This window comes from Aulostomus chinensis, chromosome 21, assembly GCF_037954235.1.
Source record: "Aulostomus chinensis isolate RoL2024-O1b breed Wild chromosome 21, RoL_Achi_v1.0, whole genome shotgun sequence".
Taxonomy (NCBI): domain Eukaryota; kingdom Metazoa; phylum Chordata; class Actinopteri; order Syngnathiformes; family Aulostomidae; genus Aulostomus; species Aulostomus chinensis.
The window spans coordinates 13,867,096-13,886,459 of NC_141340.1; the positions used below are offsets into that span (position 1 = coordinate 13,867,096).

At 42.2% G+C, this 19,364-nt stretch overlaps 2 protein-coding genes and 1 long non-coding RNA gene across 9 annotated transcripts in view; 1 reads left to right on the top strand and 2 right to left on the bottom strand.

Moving 5' to 3' along the window:
• The window catches only part of ctnnd2a (catenin (cadherin-associated protein), delta 2a), a 292,727-nt gene extending 290,462 nt beyond the window's left edge, over positions 1–2,265 (bottom strand). For 4 of the 6 annotated variants that reach the window (XM_086191968.1, XM_086191964.1, XM_086191967.1 and 1 more), the window contains exon 1: positions 1,824–2,265. The gene's annotated coding sequence lies outside the window, so the exon portion shown is untranslated. The remainder of the gene's footprint in view (positions 1–1,823) is intronic. The other 2 variants (XM_086191963.1, XM_086191965.1) reach the window with 2 other exon arrangements.
• Positions 2,266–2,301: 36 nt separating this feature from the next.
• Positions 2,302–14,365, bottom strand: LOC147241777 (uncharacterized). Of its 2 annotated transcripts, XR_015111001.1 has the most exons (4): positions 13,956–14,365; positions 13,145–13,269; positions 8,994–9,460; positions 2,302–2,796 (listed from the first exon to the last, which is right to left on the bottom strand). It is a non-coding gene; the product is annotated as an uncharacterized LOC147241777 (long non-coding RNA). The 2 variants fall into 2 exon arrangements; XR_015111000.1 differs by lacking the exon at positions 2,302–2,796 and having other exon boundaries at positions 3,174–9,460.
• Positions 12,639–18,429, top strand: LOC147241778 (uncharacterized). Its single transcript, XM_086191969.1, has 5 exons — positions 12,639–12,992; positions 13,990–14,115; positions 14,402–14,488; positions 14,576–14,695; positions 15,296–18,429. The coding sequence occupies exons 1-5, from the start codon at positions 12,990–12,992 to the stop codon at positions 15,458–15,460; spliced, it is 501 nt and encodes a 166-aa protein (XP_086048095.1). The 5' UTR covers positions 12,639–12,989; the 3' UTR covers positions 15,461–18,429.
• The last annotated feature ends 935 nt before the right edge of the window (positions 18,430–19,364 follow it).

The window sequence follows — 19,364 nt, forward strand, 5'->3', positions numbered from 1 at the left end:
GGCCTCATAGCTCCTCAGGAGAAACATCACATGAGCATAGTCATATAATTCAGTATGTAGCGTCTTAACGTACACTAACTTCAGGTTGGCTCCTGATACACTGATAAATGTGGGAAACTTTTGGTCGTCCCTACTGTGAGGGAGAGGTCAAAAATCAAGCTTAACTGTTGACCTGCAGCACACAGAAATTTACTGTCTCACAGGTGCTCTGATGGAAGAGAAGCTCCTCATGATGTCAATTAAGGAAATTCCCAGGAGAAACGAAAGGGGGATTGATGGAAAAATTCTCATCCAGTGAAGGAATTCTTTTTTTTCTTAGTTTTAAATCAAGATCAATTAGATTTTTACTGAAAGAAAAAGTGAAGGTAAAGTACAGTAGTAACACATCCTCTCGTATAGGCAGCATAGCTACTGTATAATGCAATGCTGTCATGCCCGGCCAGCTCATCCTGGCAGCTCTTTGGCCTGTCGTCAGCACTCCATCCTGTGGATGCCTGCCAGTAGCCCCTCCGTCCCGATCAATAGGCACCGGCGGCTAGCTTTCCCCCTTTGCTCTCTCTCACTCTCTGCCTGCCTTTCTCTCCTCTCTCAGCCACAACAGTATAAAGACCGCTCTGTTCTGCCGGCGCAGCATGGTGATTAGGCATTAGGCCTGCGCTGCTGTGTGAATTAGCTTAATCTGTGTCCGCGATGAAGGACAGGGCTTTTCATGCCCACTGGAGACATTCACTGGACATAAAAGAAGCTAATCTTTAGGAAATTTAGAGAGTGTGAGTGTATGAGAGAGAGAAGGATTCCACAAGAATAGTTGACAGTTACCACATTGACAGGTCTTTATGCTGTTTATCCTCCTACAATAACAGAAGGTCTTGAGGGCTCACTGGCAATGGGACAGTTGTCTTGGCATCACTTAAATAACTGGAGAGATAGATAATACACAGGTTGAAGCAGATGCAGCTTTGCTTGTCTGTGGAGAGGAGAGACAGAATATATCCCCATATTCCTGCTGCACTCGAGGTCAGTTTGAGGGGAGTTGGAGGGGATTGTGTGACACGCTTGCTTACTTGTCCTCACAGGAAGCTGCCTAACCTCCAAATCTCAAGCCAAACTTGTTTGGAGACAGAGAAGGTTGAACTGAATCTCTCTGTATGACTGCACCCCATCATGCACCTGTCATAGTGCTGGCATGCATTTACCCACATGATGCCGAACAGCAGCCCAGCCCTCCTCCTCATCATCATCTTCTTCTCCTCTCCACCAGCAGGATGTATTGCACGCCCTTGACAAACTGCCAGTGCAATCCCTCTCCTTCAAATGCTATCGATCAAAACAAAACTCAGGCTGTGGAAAAAGGTGTGGAGCCTTATCAATATCCTCTATCATGTCTCAAACCCCAAACACTGACCGGGCCACCTAATGTCTAAGTATATTTTAAGGACACAAGAACTTTGCAGCAATTTGGGTTTTCAAAACAAAAGCCATCTGACAAAGAAGGGCAACCCTCTCTTGTTTACAGGCTGCTTTTCTCGCCTTCAAAGCACTTTTACGCACAAGCAAGCGCTGAATTTGGGTCAGCTGGAACCAAATCTCTGCTAGCTGATGGGGGCATGACGGTTCTGACACCAGCAATCTAGTTAGCAAAAACGGGCATCATAATTTTAGGAAAACGCTCGCTGTGCATGTTCCACAAGTCCTAACCATGCTAATACTGGATTTCCTGCGCATCTCCATGCTGCTACCACCACGTCCCATTCTGATGGATGACACACGAAAGGCACAGGTTCTCTGTCCTATCATACAAAGAAAATAACGCCTTGACTTACCACAATGAGATCCCGGCTTCTCCTCGTTTCCCCGTTTACTCCCGGTCCGCCTCTCTTTCAAGTCAATGCGCAGTGGGCTCGGATCAGTTCAGACCGGAGCGGTGCGCCTTATCGCTGCGTCCTGCTTTCGGAGGAGTTGCAGGGGACGATGGAGCGTGCATTGGCCGGGATGCTTGCCCGGGGGTGCGAGGCTGAGGCATCCGCAGGGGAAAAGAAAGATGAGGGTAGCGGAGGAAGAGGAGGATAGAGCCAGGCGGTGGGTTCGAGAAAGAAAAAAAGAGAGAGAGAAAGAGAGAGAGAAGGAGGGTGAGAGCAGCGAAGCACTGCAGCGACGAGGAGGCGACACCGCCGGAAAGGAGGCAGACAGCAGCTCTCTGTCTCGCTCTGACACACACACACTCACACACCATCCCCACTTTAAGAGGGTAAGGAGCGCCATCTGACGATGGAAATATGTATGGAGTAGCCTCTGCGTTAAGTGGGAGAAAAATGATCACGTTGTGATGTTTTTATTTATTTATTTTTTGATAGAACAGGGGCCTCGTGCTCCCGTCAACGGGAAGACGCACATACAAGCTTCCCAATCATAGCAAACGTGATTATGGCTGACGCCCAGCACTGTGTTGTTAAAGATAAGCCCATAGTTTGTTACAGATCGTCAATATAAACCATTTGTCCCTTAAAATAAACTCTCCCTCCCTCCGCACACACTTAATTCCCCCTCCATCTTATCACGTGGACTGATTTTGAGCTCATGGACGGACTTTTACCAGCCCTGCCAACGCACACATCCATCTTATTGACCTCCATGATAATGATGATGATGATGATGATGATGTCACCTGACCACAAGGTTTCCCAAGGTCAAGGAGTGCTGAGTAGTGAGGTAGCGAGAGAAGCGAGACCCCCAATTATCACTGCAGCTGGAAGCTGGTGGACCCAAATGCATTAATCAGCCGTAGACACGTAAGAGCTGAGGCAAAAAAAAAAAGCAAGAAATAAGCAGGTTCCCGCGAGAAAAACAAGTTACTGAACAAGTAAAGCTTAGCGTCAACAAACAAGGACGCAGAACTGGAACGCTTGCTCAACTACTTAATCACACAAGGAGAGACAGGTGCAGTTAATGAGGTCAAGCGAGGAGCTGATTGGCTGAGGAGCACTGATTAACTAACGAGACACAGCTGAGCATAAACGCCCAGGAACTGAAGACACCAAAGGGAAGTGTTATCAGAATAAAACAGGAAGAAACCAAAACAGGGTTCGACCTATTTTCTCTGTTTGATAGGTTAATATTTTCTTTTAATGTGATATTAAACATGGTATAATATGTATGTATGTTTTAGTGCGTGTGTACGTGTGTGACAAACCAGCTTCATTGGTCTAATGTAGGAAGGAGCGGAATGAGCCTGTGCCATGTTTTCAGTGTTTAATGAGCTCACCAGTTGTCCAGTCAGTCTCATTGCAGTGCAGCCCTTGTCAACTAGCAGCAGTGTACATGACTTTAACAAGAGTGCAGAGCCCTAACGGACCTTATTTCATTCAAGTTGAAGTAAAACTGCAAGTATTTTTTCAAAGTCTGAGTCAGAGTTCAGAAAATGATGGTTTATGAATACTTCAGCTTTCTTCTTTAAAAATGGCCGACACATTTTTCTTCACAAATTATCAAGGTACAGCAAAATGTCAACTCTTTCCAAAGAATAATGGAAGTAGTAGAATGTTAGGAGGCCTACAACATTTAAACAATAGACTTTTACAAGATGTGTACAATGCATTTGGTGCTTTTAGTTAAAGGAGCAGCAGAACAGATCTTGTCAATTTTTTTTGTGTGAACCCATGTTTGTAGTTTATACTCCATCCATCCATCCATTTTCAAGCTGTTAAGGGTTGCAGAAGGGCTGGACCCTATCCCAGCAGCCTTCAGGTGAGAGGCGGGGTTTACCCTGGACAGGTCACCAGTCCATCACAGGGCCAACACATAGAGACAGACAACCATTCACACTCACAGTCACACCTACGGTCAATTTAGAGTATCAATCAGCCTCGTCCCCTCTTGATGTCTTTGGACTGTGGGAGGAAGCTGGAGTACCAGAGAGAACCCACACAGGAACAGGCAGAACATGGAGACTCCACACAGAAAGATCCTGTGCTGGAGCCGGGACTGGAACCTGGAACCTTCTTGCTCTGAGGGGACAGTGCTGACCACTGCACCACCGTGCCGCGGAGTTTATACTCAAAGTGAAAACTGCTGTGGGCAGTAAACACTTGTGTACACTGTACGGATAAAAAAAAAGGAGCCAATGTGGTTAATAAATACCGTCTTGTTTGGCTTGGGACTTGAAGTAGTTTTTGGCAAAGACCGACAGTATAAAAAAAAACTGAAGCTTCTCTCGTGGTGCTACTCAGTGGCCACCTGATCTCACTGGGTTTACATGGAGCCACTTCCACTTGTAAATATATGTATAATCAGGCAAATGTGAGGGTTTATTTCTAGAAACAGAGAGAGCATCACTGAAAAAGAAACTACTCTAAATCTATAAAGTTAAAGAAAAAACTCAACAGATCAGTGGCCACAAAGAATTTGGGGGGGGGGGATTTTGAAGCTGTTTGCTATTAATACCTGCTGCTTTTGTTGTTAAGTGTCTGCTAGGAATACTAATAAAATGGCCAAGGAATTACCATCTTATGTGTTTCAGTCTTATAACTGCAGGAGGTCTTAGGACTAAATTCACTGTCTGCTTGAACTGTTTCTCTTTTCCTGCCGTAAGGTTTTTGGGATTGTTTGTGTTGTACGTCATCATGCATGCCTGGACTCAACAGTCATCCCTTATTTTAACAGTAATGCAGCCCAGAGGTAATCTGAAAACTAGGCATCGTGCTCCAGCCTGTTGTTTATACTGTGTTTTACAGATTGGACAAGATAAAAGTTAAGTGAAAAAGTAAAAATGATTCATAAAATGTATGTTATTTCTCTTAAATTAATGTACTTGCACTTTTGTTCCATTTCTGTATGAATTTAAACAATTTTTGTTTCTCTTTGCAAATGTAATTTGTGTATGTCAGTGTATGGCATGTTTCCAGCCACTAGATGGAGCCATTAAATTGAGCTGTCAATTTAAAGTCACGGCCTTAACTCTTTAGTTTAGAATGATTTCGGGGAATCATGGCTTCGGTCAGTTGATAAAACCAGACCCAGAAGGCCACTGCATCATCAATTCAGTACCTTTTTTATGTTTTCCTAATTTTAGATGGCACAGAAATACAGTAATTTCTACATAAGCATGTGTTTGTCCTTTTTCTCAAGTGTTTGCCAGTAACAACCTCTAAACCACCCAGAAAATACTTCTAATGACCTGTAACAAAATATCACTGGCTCAGTTCGGGGTCATACACTTCAAATAATCCTGCAAGCGTGCTGGCTTTTAGTTTTTTTTTGTTTTGTCTTGTTTTAAAATGAAATATTTGTATGTTTTCGAGGTCAAACTATGACTGGATTTTTATTTTTTTTTTAAGATTCTTTGGAGTGTTTGTTGCTGTAACACACAGTCGTGAGGGTTTTGTCCTTTGAGATCCTTTTGTGTAAAGCATCCCGTCTCCTTTTCCTCCTTTTGGGCGACAACATTGCGCAGTCACTTAATTGGCAAGCCTGTGATGATTATTTTTAATCTGTGAACGTGAAACTTTAGGAGTCAAACGCGCATGGAAACCCGCATCTTGTGCTACTCTTTATTCAGCAGCGGAAACAGACACAGTCCATTATTGTACTGACAAAAAGATGTGGTGAACTATAATATTTCTGCGTCTGTGAACGAGAGCAGTTTTTCATCCTGCAGACTGCACGATAGAAATAGAGATTAAGGTAAATGCAAATTGCTTTCAGCGTCCTCTAATTCCCCGCTGAGCAGCAGATGGCTATACAAGGAGAAATCCCTCACAACCTCCTTTAGCAATCAAGACAGACCAACAACGGATGCTCGGGAAGTGGACAAAGCAAACAAAGATGCATTAAGTCGCCTGAGGAGGAGGAGGAATGAGTGAGAGCAAAAGCCTCAAAAGTACATTGAAGTGCAGAATAAGTTTAATGGCTCATGTTAACCGGAGGAGGAGGGGTATCTTGAAAAAGGAAAGATGCTGACACAGTGCGGCAATCTTCTTCCAAAGCTCACTCACAAGCTTAATTTCACTTAATTGCTAAACTTAATGAACCTGATGCTCCGTGTTGCTGCAGGGAAAAGCATAAAGGATACCGTCACAGCAAACTGTCATGGTCATGCATATACGTTTCAAGACCAAACCTGCAGGCATTGCAACTTTCTTATCATGGCAAATGATCCCTAACAAAGATTTTGTGATATTACACAAGACCAAAAAAAAAAGAAGAAAAGGTCGCCATCCATAAAACATGTTGTAACACACTTTACAAGAAATGTAGGTTTAACTCTCGGTATTAAGCAACAAACCATTTCAGGATATGCTTCAAGTCACACCCTGGTGTCTGTTTGTGCCAAGCTACACAGACAGTATTTGTGTGTGTGTGTGTGTGTGTGTGAGAATTACACAAACACAAAAACTTTGTGACAACTGCAAAAGCAACTTTGCAAAAACTCCATTCCTCACACAAATATTCAATTTCTGCACATTTACAGTGACACACGTTGCAGGTTATTCAATTTTCTCTCACAGGCAATAATTATTCCATTGCTATTGTTGACACCAGAGTTTTAGAGGAGGGGTCTCCAGGATCTTCTCGGGTAGGTGAAATATTATTAAATTAGGTCACCGAAGGATATATCGGTATAAAAGATTTGTCTCAAGATAGCTCAGAGGTACAGCACTTACAGGGCCTTCAATTGTTTTTCAGATTTATAAACTCATAAATGTTGTAGACGTTTAAAATGGTAAAAGGTAAAAGGACTAAATTTATACGGCCCCTTACTGCCTTAGCAGCACTCACTGCATGTCATCTCATTCACCGATTCACACGCGCGCGCGCGCACACACACACACACGCGCGCACACACACGCACATACATACACACACTGATGGTGCGGGACTTTTTTTTTACACTAAATTTAATGTTGTCTGAAGTTGTATTAATCAACAATATTAGGTGCTAGCTTAGGCCCAGTATTGACTGTGTCTAAATTACGTCTCTGAAGAACAAAGCAAGTAAATTAAGAGGGAGGCACCTTCTTCTAAGCCTATAGGGGGGAGGCCCACTATCTCACACTCTGAAAACCCCCTGGTTTAGAGTATCACTCCATAGCAAACCTGGCGTGGTGATTTAGGGATCCATTTTCAGAAAAATGCAATGCAAACAGACAAGCCTTAAATATGGTTTGACAGTATAAAAAACATGATAAATGACTGTATGCATCTCACCTCCAACTTCTTTTCTTTTAAAGAGGGGAGACACTTTTTCACACTAAAACCCTCCATCATTCCCACAGAAAATTTGCACGCAATGTTTGACATCAGCTGTCACTCGCATCACTGGCTGCTATCGTTGTGGTTTTAACGACAGCTCCACACCGACCCTGTTAGCCTCAGCAACTGTGGGCCTGAGCACAATTTCCAGCACCAATTCTTATCAGACATTGTATTCAAAAGCTATAAAATAAGACGTCAAGATAATGCTGCATTTTATTCCCTTAACAAGAGATTTGCTTGGCTCAAACTACCTACCTACCAGGCAGAAATGGGGGACTCGAGTCAAGCGACTTGACTTAAACCGCCAGATTGAGGACATTGACTCGCTTGACAAACAGTGATAAAAGACTTGACTTTGACTTGCTATTCATGACTTTTGACTTGACTTAGAAATTGCAAGTCATTGCTTTCTTCGTTTGTATGTGAATTATTCAAAATTTTATTTTTTTCTTAGACTGATGCTTCCTGCTGCATGTGGGCTGGCAACCTGTAATCTTACCAGGTGACGCGCGCATCACCCCAGCGGTTGTTGAGTGGCTGTCACAGAGTTTTGGAAGACGGAAGGCGCAACTAGTGCCGCGGTTCCACAAATCATAAAATTTAGCTTAAAAAAAAAAATCGGACTGAAAACTAAAAAAAACAAAAAGAGTAGCCCTTTGTGAGGTCTGCAGTGCCAAAATTTCAGACACCTCCAGTGCCACGTTAAATTTGATTCTGCATTTCAAGCCAAGGAAAAGTAAGTAATGTGAGCTTGCGCTAGTTCGTTCTTTTTAACCTGACATTAGCTAACGTCCCATCTCCCTTAGTCAAATTGATAAGAGCTGACTGTCTGCATTACAGACAAGTTTGAATCATGTTGACATTTAGTTGTAAATTAATCCAGCTTCTCAATTAACAGACTACAATATGATATGATTCAGTTGGCAGATCAGTTCTGGCGAGCTGCTCGGTCTCCATTACAATTTAGAGTTTGTTACTTCCACTTATCCTGTTAAGGGTTGCGGGGCTGGAGCCTATCCCAGCAGCCTTCAACAAGAGGTGGGTTCACCCTGGACAGGTCACCAGTCCATCACAGGACCAACACATAGAGACAGACAACCATTCACACTCACAGTCACACCTACGGTCAATTTAGAGTATCAATCAGCCTCGTCCTCTCTTGATGTCTTTGGACTGTGGGAGGAAGCTGGAGTACCAGAGAGAACCCACACAGGAACAGGGAGAACATGGAGACTCCACACAGAAAGATCCTGTGCTGGAGCCGGGACTTGAACCTGGAACCTTTTTGCTGTGAGGGGACAGTGCTGACCACTGCACCACTGTGCCGCCACTCCTGATTGTGTATAAAAAATTGCATTAGCACCTTTCTAAGCATTTATTAGCGCCTCCTGATTGAAACGTCTTTGAAACAACACTGTTGCACAAATTCATGCGTCACTCCATTTCGCAGCTTTATTTTTAATGTCAGGGAATGTTCTAATTACTTTTTTGGAAATGCATGAACATCTTTCCCTGCTTAGTCATCAGCGTTTAGTGAATCAGTCTTCCACGTGGTTGCACGCCATTTTAATGTGATCTGGACTGGATTTATTTCATGCGCTGTCATGATATGTGATACAATAACTACAAGAAAAAATTATAACACATTTCTATATTATCAAATGCATTAGCAGATTTTATATTGATTAATACTGAGGAATTTTCATTTTTTTAACCAATTTTTATGCAAAACATGACATTACCTGTCACTTACCACCTCCATGCAGCTGTGTCAAATACTGGTGATTAGTCTGCCATCGGGTCCATTGCATGACTATAACTAAAACACAAAGCACAGACAACTGCACGACTACCTTCCTATGTGCATGTGACAAACCACACCCACCTTGAAGGCCATGGTGGCAACAACAAATAAAGCTGCCACCTGCAACTCCAGCCCCAGCGCATACAATGACAGGATCACAATGACAGAATAAAATAAAATGTGATCGAAACATGTCACATCCCAGCCATAGTTCGTATATGAATCACCATGCACCAAAAAACAAGCGGAATCTTGCTGCGGGACTGTGTTTGATTGCTGTTGTCGTGGTGACGCAGGTGTTCGTGTGTGTGTGGGGTGGGGTGGGGGTTTGTTCCCACGATGCAATGCTTCCCGGCACTGTTGTCACAAAATGATGGATGTCTTTAGTTACAGCATCATCCAGCACTGTAAAACACACATTTACACACACAAACAACACACACAAAACAAAAAGGTACCATTATTTCTGCTGTATAAATCGAGAAGTCAGTATTTTCCACTAAAGTACAGTCCTGTCGTAAAATGTGACAGATCGATTCATCTTGTACCTCCATTATACGTATATTCAATTCTCATGATACCTCTGCTAACACCTTGAGGGAATTTCTTCAAATTTGAAGTCCACTTGGACTCAAGAATGAATTAAAATACCTCATTGGTTAAAGGTCAAAGGTCACTGTCACCTGAACAGAATATCTCAGGGACGCATTAAGCAACTTTTTTTTTAGGTTCTCAAACATGAATTTGGGCTTCAGAGCGAACTGAAAAGATTGGGGGTTTAGGGTCAAAGGTCACACTCACCGCATGCGAACAGAATATCTCAAGAATGCATAGAGTGAGTTTTTCTTTTTTTCTTTGTCAAACGCAGCAAAAAATTCCAATTGGACCGGAGGATGAACGGAAAATATTTTAGAGGTGAAATTTCAAATCTTCTTTGTAAAACTACAATTCATCATAGTTTCAGAAAAATGTCACACACATCTAACAGCATAAATCACAGTTCCTCACTCCACCTTATAATTACAATGAACAAATTTGAGTTCCCTTTAATCCCAGCTCTGTATAAACCTGTTAGGAACATTTGGATTTATGACTCTAATTGTCAAATCTTTTGTCACCTTTTCTTCTCTGCCGCCATGTTCACCCTTTGAGCAATTACACTTTCTTTTCTTTCATTGCGACTTCGTCTGCCATTTATTGTTGGCTCTCGTTTCTAACACAGCGCGCATTTTGTCAGGCGACACAATGAAAAAAAAACGTTACTGTACATTTGTTTTATAGCGCAATAAATAAATAAAAAAATACAACATTTTCACAGTAACTAGCCACGTAAATGTGATTTTTTTGTCGCAAAAACAAGAAAATTAACAGTATTGAACTGTTCAAAATAGCAAAATGGAGTTTATTTTTCATGGTTCGGAGGAACAGAGGTCAAGTGCATCATCAACAGCATATGACAAACCAGAAAACCAGGAAACCTTACGGAAAATAATCTGTGCAGGTGTGTATCTGGTTACCTAATTATTTTATCAAACATGAGTGTAGCTTTAGAAGTTTGGATCGCTTTCTCTTTATTTTGACAGGCGGCTCTGGTTCTTTCGGTTGAAATATTCTCCTCTGCTTTCTGGAGAGGACCTAAACGTCAAGCTAGTGAAGTCATTTCGACCGGCCTGAGGGCCAAATTTAGCCGACCAGGAGGTTCAAATTGGACCTGCCAGATGCAAAAGAAAGAAATTCATAAAGTAACACAAATAATCCATCCATAGTCATCTTCCGCTTATTCCTACACATTAAGGGTCGCGGGGGGGCTGGAGCCTATCCCAGCGTCAACGGGCGAGAGGCGGGGTTCACCCTGGACGGGTCACCAGTCCATCACAGGACCAACACATAGAGACAGACAACCATTCACACTCACAGTCACACCTACGGTCAATTTAGAGTATCAATCAGCCTCGTCCCCTCTTGATGTCTTTGGACTGTGGGAGGAAGCTGGAGTACCAGAGAGAACCCAGCAGGAACAGGGAGAACATGGAGACTCACACAGAAAGATCCTATGCTGGAGCCGGGACTCGAACCTGGAACCCTCTTGCTGTGAGGGGACAGTGCTGACCACTGCACCACCGTGCAGCCCGTAACACAAATAATGTGACAAAATCTAGTTGAAAAAGTACACTACAAGTCACTGTTTATACTGTCTTCTTTGTTTTTGTGAAGTAAAAATATACTTTAAAATACGCAAGATCGCTTTTTTTTTCTTTCAAGAATTTGATCAGGTGCCTGATTAACAATTTTCAAGATTTCAGTTCTGCACAAAACAAGGACAAGAAGCATTTCAAAAACATGTTTGTTTATCCGTCTCCATTTTCATGCCAGCCTTCCATGAAAACCATTTGGCCACCTTTAGTAGCCTCATGTCATGAGCCACTGCATACCCTGGGAATAATTATTACATAACAGTGGACACAGTTTCGTTCAATGTGACTGTTGTTATTAATTTGCCCTGTGTCAACGTTGTTGTTTTTTTGCATTTCTGAACTTGACCAACATTCTTTTTATGGTGTGATGCTTAAATCACTTCCAGCGCTTTTATATTCAAAGGACAATCATCATAACTTCCTATGGGAAAGTTTCTCAACATTTTCTTCGTAAAAGCTTCAGATAACTTGTCCTCCTGTCTGGCACCATTTTTGAGATCCAGGTGTGAATCAAGTTTTTGTTTTTTTCCATCCTTGTGATGCGAAGAATTGTAATATTTTCATAAAAACTACATGGAAACTGGAAATGCCAGTAGTAAAGCTCAAAGAAGGTAACATTAAAGTCGGCCAGGCAGAAGAGTAACACATTTACTGTCAATCTGGAGGACAAAAAGTTTATAAAATGTATTTTAAATAGTTAATAAAATTTGATTTACTGTTGTTTTAGTCATGTTTTGACAAATTTTCGTGCAATAAGGTGAGGACAATGGTGAGCCCCCCGTCCATTTTGTATACAACACCCTGGACCATCAGGAGCATTTAGGGGTTCAGTATCTTGCTCAAGGATAATTTGACATCGTCACTGGGGGAAGAGAGGATCGAACCAGCGACCCTTCAATTGCTAAACGACCATTCTACCTCTGAGCCATGCAGCCACCGACAACAGTGATATCTGACTCTTTCTTAGAGACCAAAACAATCAAGGAAGAGAAATGTGTGAAACAGAGAGGGCAAAGAAGTTAAAGCCTGAACACGAAATACATATAAATATATATATATATATATATATATATATATATATATATATATATATATATATATATATATATATATATGTGTGTGTGTGTGTGTGTGTGTGTGTGTGTGTGAGTGCCTTGTTATATTTTGTGTATCAGAAATGTATTATGGGTAGTAAAATGAATATGTTGCGGAGCTAATAATATTACTGTTTTGTTATTCTAATTTGTCATGTGTGCTCCTCTTTTCTTACTGTGAATGACCTCGTGTCCTCGTGAGGGTGAGTGTGTGGGTGGGTATTTCAAGTTGGGTTTCCTGATGAATTCCTCATGATCGGCCAATCACCGACACAGCTTTTGAAAGTATCACCCCCATGTTTTTATTCCCCGTGGGAAACAGTGGAGTCGTAGATGTCACTAAACCACGGAGTCAGCAAATAATTCTCACGTTTTGTCTCGTTAATTCCCCTCAGACTAAAGTGAAAGCTGCTCGGGAGCGCGGAAGTACAGTCACATGTTGGAGCTGCAGCTGGAGCCGCAAACGGGGGGCGTAAAAGCAGAGAGAGAGAAGGACTTTCCTGCGCTTTAAAACCCCACATCCAGAGACATCGGCTGCGTGTCTTAAAGTGTGATAAAGAAGCGCAAACTGTAACGCGATGAAGACACGCGTGAGTGCGTCGTTTTCTACATTTGACCGCGGTGAAAATGAATGAAGAATGACCAATGGTAAGTAGTCCACCGGCCCAAGCTGGTGACGCACTGTCTTCAGCTGGCATTAAAGTAAAGATCCGACCTCATTTTAGCGTTAACGCAGTTACAAAAAACACACATCCACAATTCTGCGTGAAGCAGAATATTATGTTGATAAGGAAACTTACCGGGAGTCGCCTAAGTGCGCATCCGTGCCGCTGTCTGCCTCTGCGCAACTGCCCCGGTTACCGCACGTTGGGAGTTTTATAGGGTTTCTAACCCGGGGAATTCCGTAGGAATAACTTCCCATATCCTAGTAAGAAGGAAAGTGAAATTATTTTTGGATTTACGGGAATTGGATTATGGTTTCCACAGAAAGCCAGCACCGCCTTAAATCCGATTCCACACAGGGTAGATCCAGCATGACAGAGCTGTGGAAAAGTACAAGTGCACTTTTTCTTGAACAGATTTTTCACTTGCTGATGCTGATGCACGTATGCATTCTGATAATCTACCATACCAATTTATCAGACACACCTAGATAACAAAAATATAAATATATAATACTATATAATTCAACAGTGCAGTTCTAATCAGATCCATAATTCTCACAAAGAAAGGAGGATTTATCGCAGGTATGCTATTAAAATGCACAAGGCAGTTGTTTATTTAATGAATTGGCAGGTGTGTGTGTGTGTGTGTGTGCCCATGTGTGTACATAATTTTGTAATATTTAAAAAGAAGAAAAATGTTCTTGCACAGTGTGAAGTCCAGTTGTAAAACAGATTAGGAAGTGGTCTTAAAGGTAAGAACTTGGAACACTGGTGTTAAAAGTAGCTTTAACTGTTATTTTAAATGGGGCCGCATCCGAATCAAACACAACTTTTCGTACTAGAGGAAATTTCTCAATAGCACAGGATCAGAAATTAAAAAATACAAACCAAAACTTAGGTCAAAATGTGTTACATGTCAAGGTGTTTTGGATCGAGGTCGACTGACCTGCCTCCTCTTCATTTTTCATCTCAAACCTCAGCCTCTTCTCTGCATCAGTCTCTTCGCTCTTCTGCTTCTACCTCTGTCCCAGCCCTGCAGCAGCAGGCCTCTGGCGCAGCTGAGAGACCACTTCAGTGCAGTGGTGCGCACTGATCTCAACAAAACAGTGAGTAAAACACCCATTCTCTTGATTACACTGTATCTCCTTGCTTCATGTATTCGTTTTACCACTGTAGAAATAAAAGAATGACTCCATCCCAGGATTTGAGCAGGGACGCTAGCTAGCACTTGTTAGAAACACAGTTTGAACTCGTCACGTCTTCCTTTAAAACTCCACGCTACATCATCAAAAGTGCAACTCGTAAAATAAGCAGCTAGCTGTTCAATGAGTCAATGAGACTTCATTATTCTCACTCATTATGATTAACCGCAGTTTTTTTTTCCTTCAAAAGAAAGGTAATATTGCAACCTTGCTGCAAAACTCATCCTGCTCAGCCCTGAAATACAGGCCGCCAAGCTGCGCCACCACGGAAAAATTAGTGAGTCATTGTGTACTGGTCGGATAAAATTCAGTCATTCAGTTTTATTTCTATGTCACAAAGACTCTTGTGTGTCTGTTTTTTCAGGATGTGGGGAACACCCTGCACATCCTAACTTGCAAAATGAGGAAGCTAAGGCTTCCCCACAAAAACCGACTGGTCACTTCGCTCCTACACTCTATCGGCTGCCCATGTAAGCAGAAACCGGTAAGTCTAGATACCGACATCTTTTTACTGAACATGCAAGAAATCTTTTTCCGTCTGTCTGAGACAGGATTCCAATTTTTAATAGCAATAGCCGGTACTGAATATGTCCTTCATGGGAGTTCTTATTTCTCTGGTTGCACTTTGATCCTAAAGTATTCTGAGTCCATTGATTCTCTTCTACTGTTGATATTTAGTTACACAAGTGAGATACGACACAAATAAGATGAGTCAACATCAAATTAGTCTTTTCCTTAAAATGAATTGGATCTTCTCGCACCATAAACACATGTGCTTCATCTGTATGATGTGGTATGGAACAGGAAGGAACAGTTTTAATGAGTCAGGCTCATAATTCATGTCTGAGTCATGCTTGTCTGGCCCCAGGCAAAAAAGACCAGTTCATAAACTGTCTCATTATTAACTTTTTAATCACACTTTTATTAGGCCTCCTATGCAGCCATTGCAGTAGTCAGGAGAAGAAAAAAAACAAACGACTTTTCACCTGACAAATTTCGGAGTTGTAAAACATGCATCCACAATGTGTATATTGTTGTGATCATCTGCCTCACTGTTGGTCATTACTGTTTGTGTGGTTACTAGACTAAAGAACCCAGAGTGAGGAGTCGGGGGACAGCAGCGCCACTAAGGAGGACCGAGCGCAGACAAAGCGAAAGGGAGACCAAAAAACTTTGCAAAGCTAAGGCAATCTTGTCGAGCATGACAGAGTGCTACGAGATGCTGCATGACCTTCTAGCGGGCACCTGATTGCCAGCTCATCCTGAAGCAAAGAACTTCAACTTCCTTTGGACCAGATTACAGAGGAGGAAGCTTCCACTTAATTTAAGTTAACCTGTCAAGTTTTGATTGATGTATGACTACTGACTATTAAGTTTCCAAGCTACACACTCACACCAGCTATTAAGCCAATAGGGGGGCGGTTTTCCAAGGCTCTGTACAGTATTAGCAAAGAAGCTCTGCAGAGGATGTACAAAGGGAATTTACTGTGAGACTGTTCTTATGGGGTGCACAGGATCCAGGAATAGTGATGGGAAACACTTTGTCAATAACCATATGATTATATCATGCCGTACAGCAATTCTGCAGTTACCTTTATATTGTAAGATAATGTGTAAAATGTCATGTCACCAAAGAAGACAAACACCGTCCTGCTCTGGACTCTCACTACCGCAGCGTGGCAGGCGGGCGTGCGAGTGCGGACGCTAAAACTTAAGCCTGCTAGCTATCTCTTAAAATGTATCTCGCAAGGAGTGAGGTAAACTGTCTGCGTAGCATTTGCCGTTACAATCTCACCCCGAAAACTCACTCCCATTCTGATTGCACCACCTATCTATTGTGTAGACCAGTGGTTCCGAACCTTTTCTAACTCAAGGCCCAATGTTAAGTCTCAAAAATGTAACGTATGTAATGTAATGTACGCGGCCCACCTCCGACCCCATAAATACGGAAGCCATATCATGTGTTTTCGAAGCACTTTTTTTTAATTGAAGACTGAACATTAAGGACTGAACTGAATACAGGAGGAACATGTTTGAAGCTCCAGTCATTAACGCAGCATCTTCTAAATTAGCAACACCTTCATTAGGCTAGCACATAATCACATAGCTTTTGTCAATTCACCATCAGTGTCTTGTCTCTCTTCCTTTTAATCCTCCCTGTTGCTAGCCAGCTATCTAGCCTTACATTCCAGTTTCAGCTATCAGCATCAAATGTAATGTGTCTAATACTTAGAGGGAAAACAAAGTGAAACAATTAAAATAATACTGAAACATTTTAGTATCCTTTTAAACGTAGGGGGCTCGCAGCTCACAGATTGGGAATCACTGCTGTAGATAGAGTCCTGCCCTTGTCTTGAACCCACAACCATGGAACCTTGGATCTGTTCCAAGCACACCTCTTAAAGGTCACTTGGAAACACTCTCCGGCTGTACTGGGCTCATACTGCTCTGGTCCCAAGCTGGCCTTTGCACACTTTCATCATCAATGAGTGACACGCACTGTACTGGAAGGTGACACGTTTGTACCCCTTTTGTGCAGGTGGCAATAAGATTTATCACAGGCTGGGTACTTGGTGCTCAGTGTAGTCCACAGTCCTCGGTAGCGTGAGCCACCAGACCAGGTAGTGCTCAGGAAGTGGACTCACAACTGTAGGTTACAACCTGATTTAATGTCATTTATTTAGTCAACAGTATTATTTCACTTTTCATACACTGAGCTGCCTGATGACCACCACGTGTGTGGTCTGTGCTTGTGCAACTGAGGTGAAGCCCACTTGAAGTCAAAATAACCACGGGATGGGGGCGGCATGGCTCGGAGGGGGAGTGGCCGTCTAGCAACCCAAGGGTTGCTGGTTCGATCCTCACTTCCCCCGGTGACCATGTCAACGTATCCTTGACCAAAATGCTGCGCCCCAAATTGCTCCTGATGGCTCTGCGATGGACTGGCGGCCCGTCCAGGGTGAACCCCGCCTCTCGCCCAATGTCAGCTGGGATACGCTCCAGCCCCCCCCCCCCCCCCACACCGCGACCCTTAACGGATAAGTGGTATAGAAAATGGATGGATACAAGGTGCAAGTCTATCAGTTATTTATTGCAAGGGGAAGTTTAAAAATTGCCGGCATCATCATGTTAAGGCCCAGCCCTGTGCGGGAAGGATTTATTGGGAGATTGTGAAAATATATAGATATCATTTGCAGTCATCTATCACTGCTCAAGCATGAGCAGGAAATATTGAGGTTCTCAAATTCAGTTTTGCTTTCACTTTAGTATGACTAGTTCTGGCACAACCTTGTTATCTCACTGAACTGAAGCTCTGAAGGGGGGGGAGGTGTCGGTGTTGGCAGGCGAGTTGTTTTTGGACGTATGCCAATTCTTTAGAACTGGAAATTGACGTATACGATTGACATTTTAAAAGCCCATAATGTCACAGTTGATGGAGTTCAGGGCAAAGACCTGACAACTCTGTCACATCCGGTGGATACTTCGATTAATGGTACCTGTCTAATGAAAAACTGGATCTTATCAGTCAGGTGCTGCATTGTGGGAAGACCAATTTGTTATATGAGACCATCTTTAACTCTCACTTTTTTGGGGGGTTGTGGAACAGAAGTGAAAGGAAACTCAATGAAGCACTCAGTCGTTCCTCTTTACTGGTGCAGAAACTATTTTCTCTTCCTGTCAGGGGAAATGCATATCAGATTGCTACATTTGTAAAACGGCTATTTGTTTGACATCTATTGCAAATGAGCCATGCCATATGATATAATATCTAAAACAGTAAAGTTGTGCTACTTTGTACTAATTACCCCTCAGAACTGTATATTTTTAATATCCTCTAAAACAAACATGGTGTGCGGTCTTCACCCAAGTTTATTAATGGTGGCTGGACTTGGAACAGCTGTATCCAGGTAGTTCTCAGAATCAGTCCAGTTTAAAAATCCATCAAATCTGTTCTGAACATTTCCAGCCATGTGACATACTGGATATTAATGTGTTATGAACTTACGATTATACAACATTGATGTAATTGATAAAAGTTTGGTGGTTACTGAAAATTTTAGAGTGCATGGTCAGTAGCGAAGTGGCATGGCAAAGTTTTTTATTATATATAAAAAGGCCAATTCTTCTCATTCAAAGTTAAAATTAGCGTATTTTCCCCAATTTTATTAAAGTAAAGTTTAAATAATGAAAATAAAAACATCTGACTGACCAAGTCACGTGTGGGTCAGAGCCACGTGTGCAGTGGGCGGCAAAGTTCAGTTTGCAAGCTAGCGAAAATGTGCCATTGCTCCGTTTTGACACAAACACATGCTGATGCTGCTCCCCGTGCAAAAAAAAAGGGTGGCTCCTGATAAAATTGGTCTACAGTGAAAAGTTGTTTTTTTTAATTCAAACTCTTAATGAGTTAAGAATTTTCTGACTTTTACAAAACATTTTTTTAAAAAAGAGAAAAGAAAAGCAACTACTCAGCATGGCATCTCCATCAGCTAGTGTTGTCATTTCCATCCACATACTTGTGTTTTCAGGGGTCCGTTTCACAAAGCAGGTTCATCAAACCCTGAGTTTAATCCTGATCTCCGAGTTGATCTACCCTAAGATAGAAATCTCAGAATTTTCGGTTTCAGAACAGCGGATTTAAATCAGTTTGATCAACTCGGAGTAGGTTCACCTGGGGTAAAGCGCGATCATGACAACTATAAAAAGCCAGCATAAATGGAGCCCCGATTCACCGAGTCACCATGGCGACGGAGAAGAGGAGAGCTTCGTTTTTCAAGTCAGTGGAGTTGGAAATCCTGATGCGAACATATGAAGAGTTCCAACACGTGTTTGAAAAAGAAGTGCAACACCGCTGCAGCTGCAAATGAGAGAGAGAGATGGCGTGGAAGAACATTGCTGTTTGGGTCAATGCATGAGTTTGAATGTAGTCCTTTGCAATCAGGATTATTACAGAGGAAAACTGCTTACATGGTAGCGCATTAATTTATATCGTTTAGATGCAATACCGCGGGGGAGAAACGCACTTGGCAGCAACTTAAAATGAAGCATAAAAACATCATTCAAACATCATGTTCTGCATTGTAAATTAAATATTAAGTGGCTGTTTGACTGTGTACAGTGGTTGTTTTATGCCCAACATAATGCTGGTTTCATAC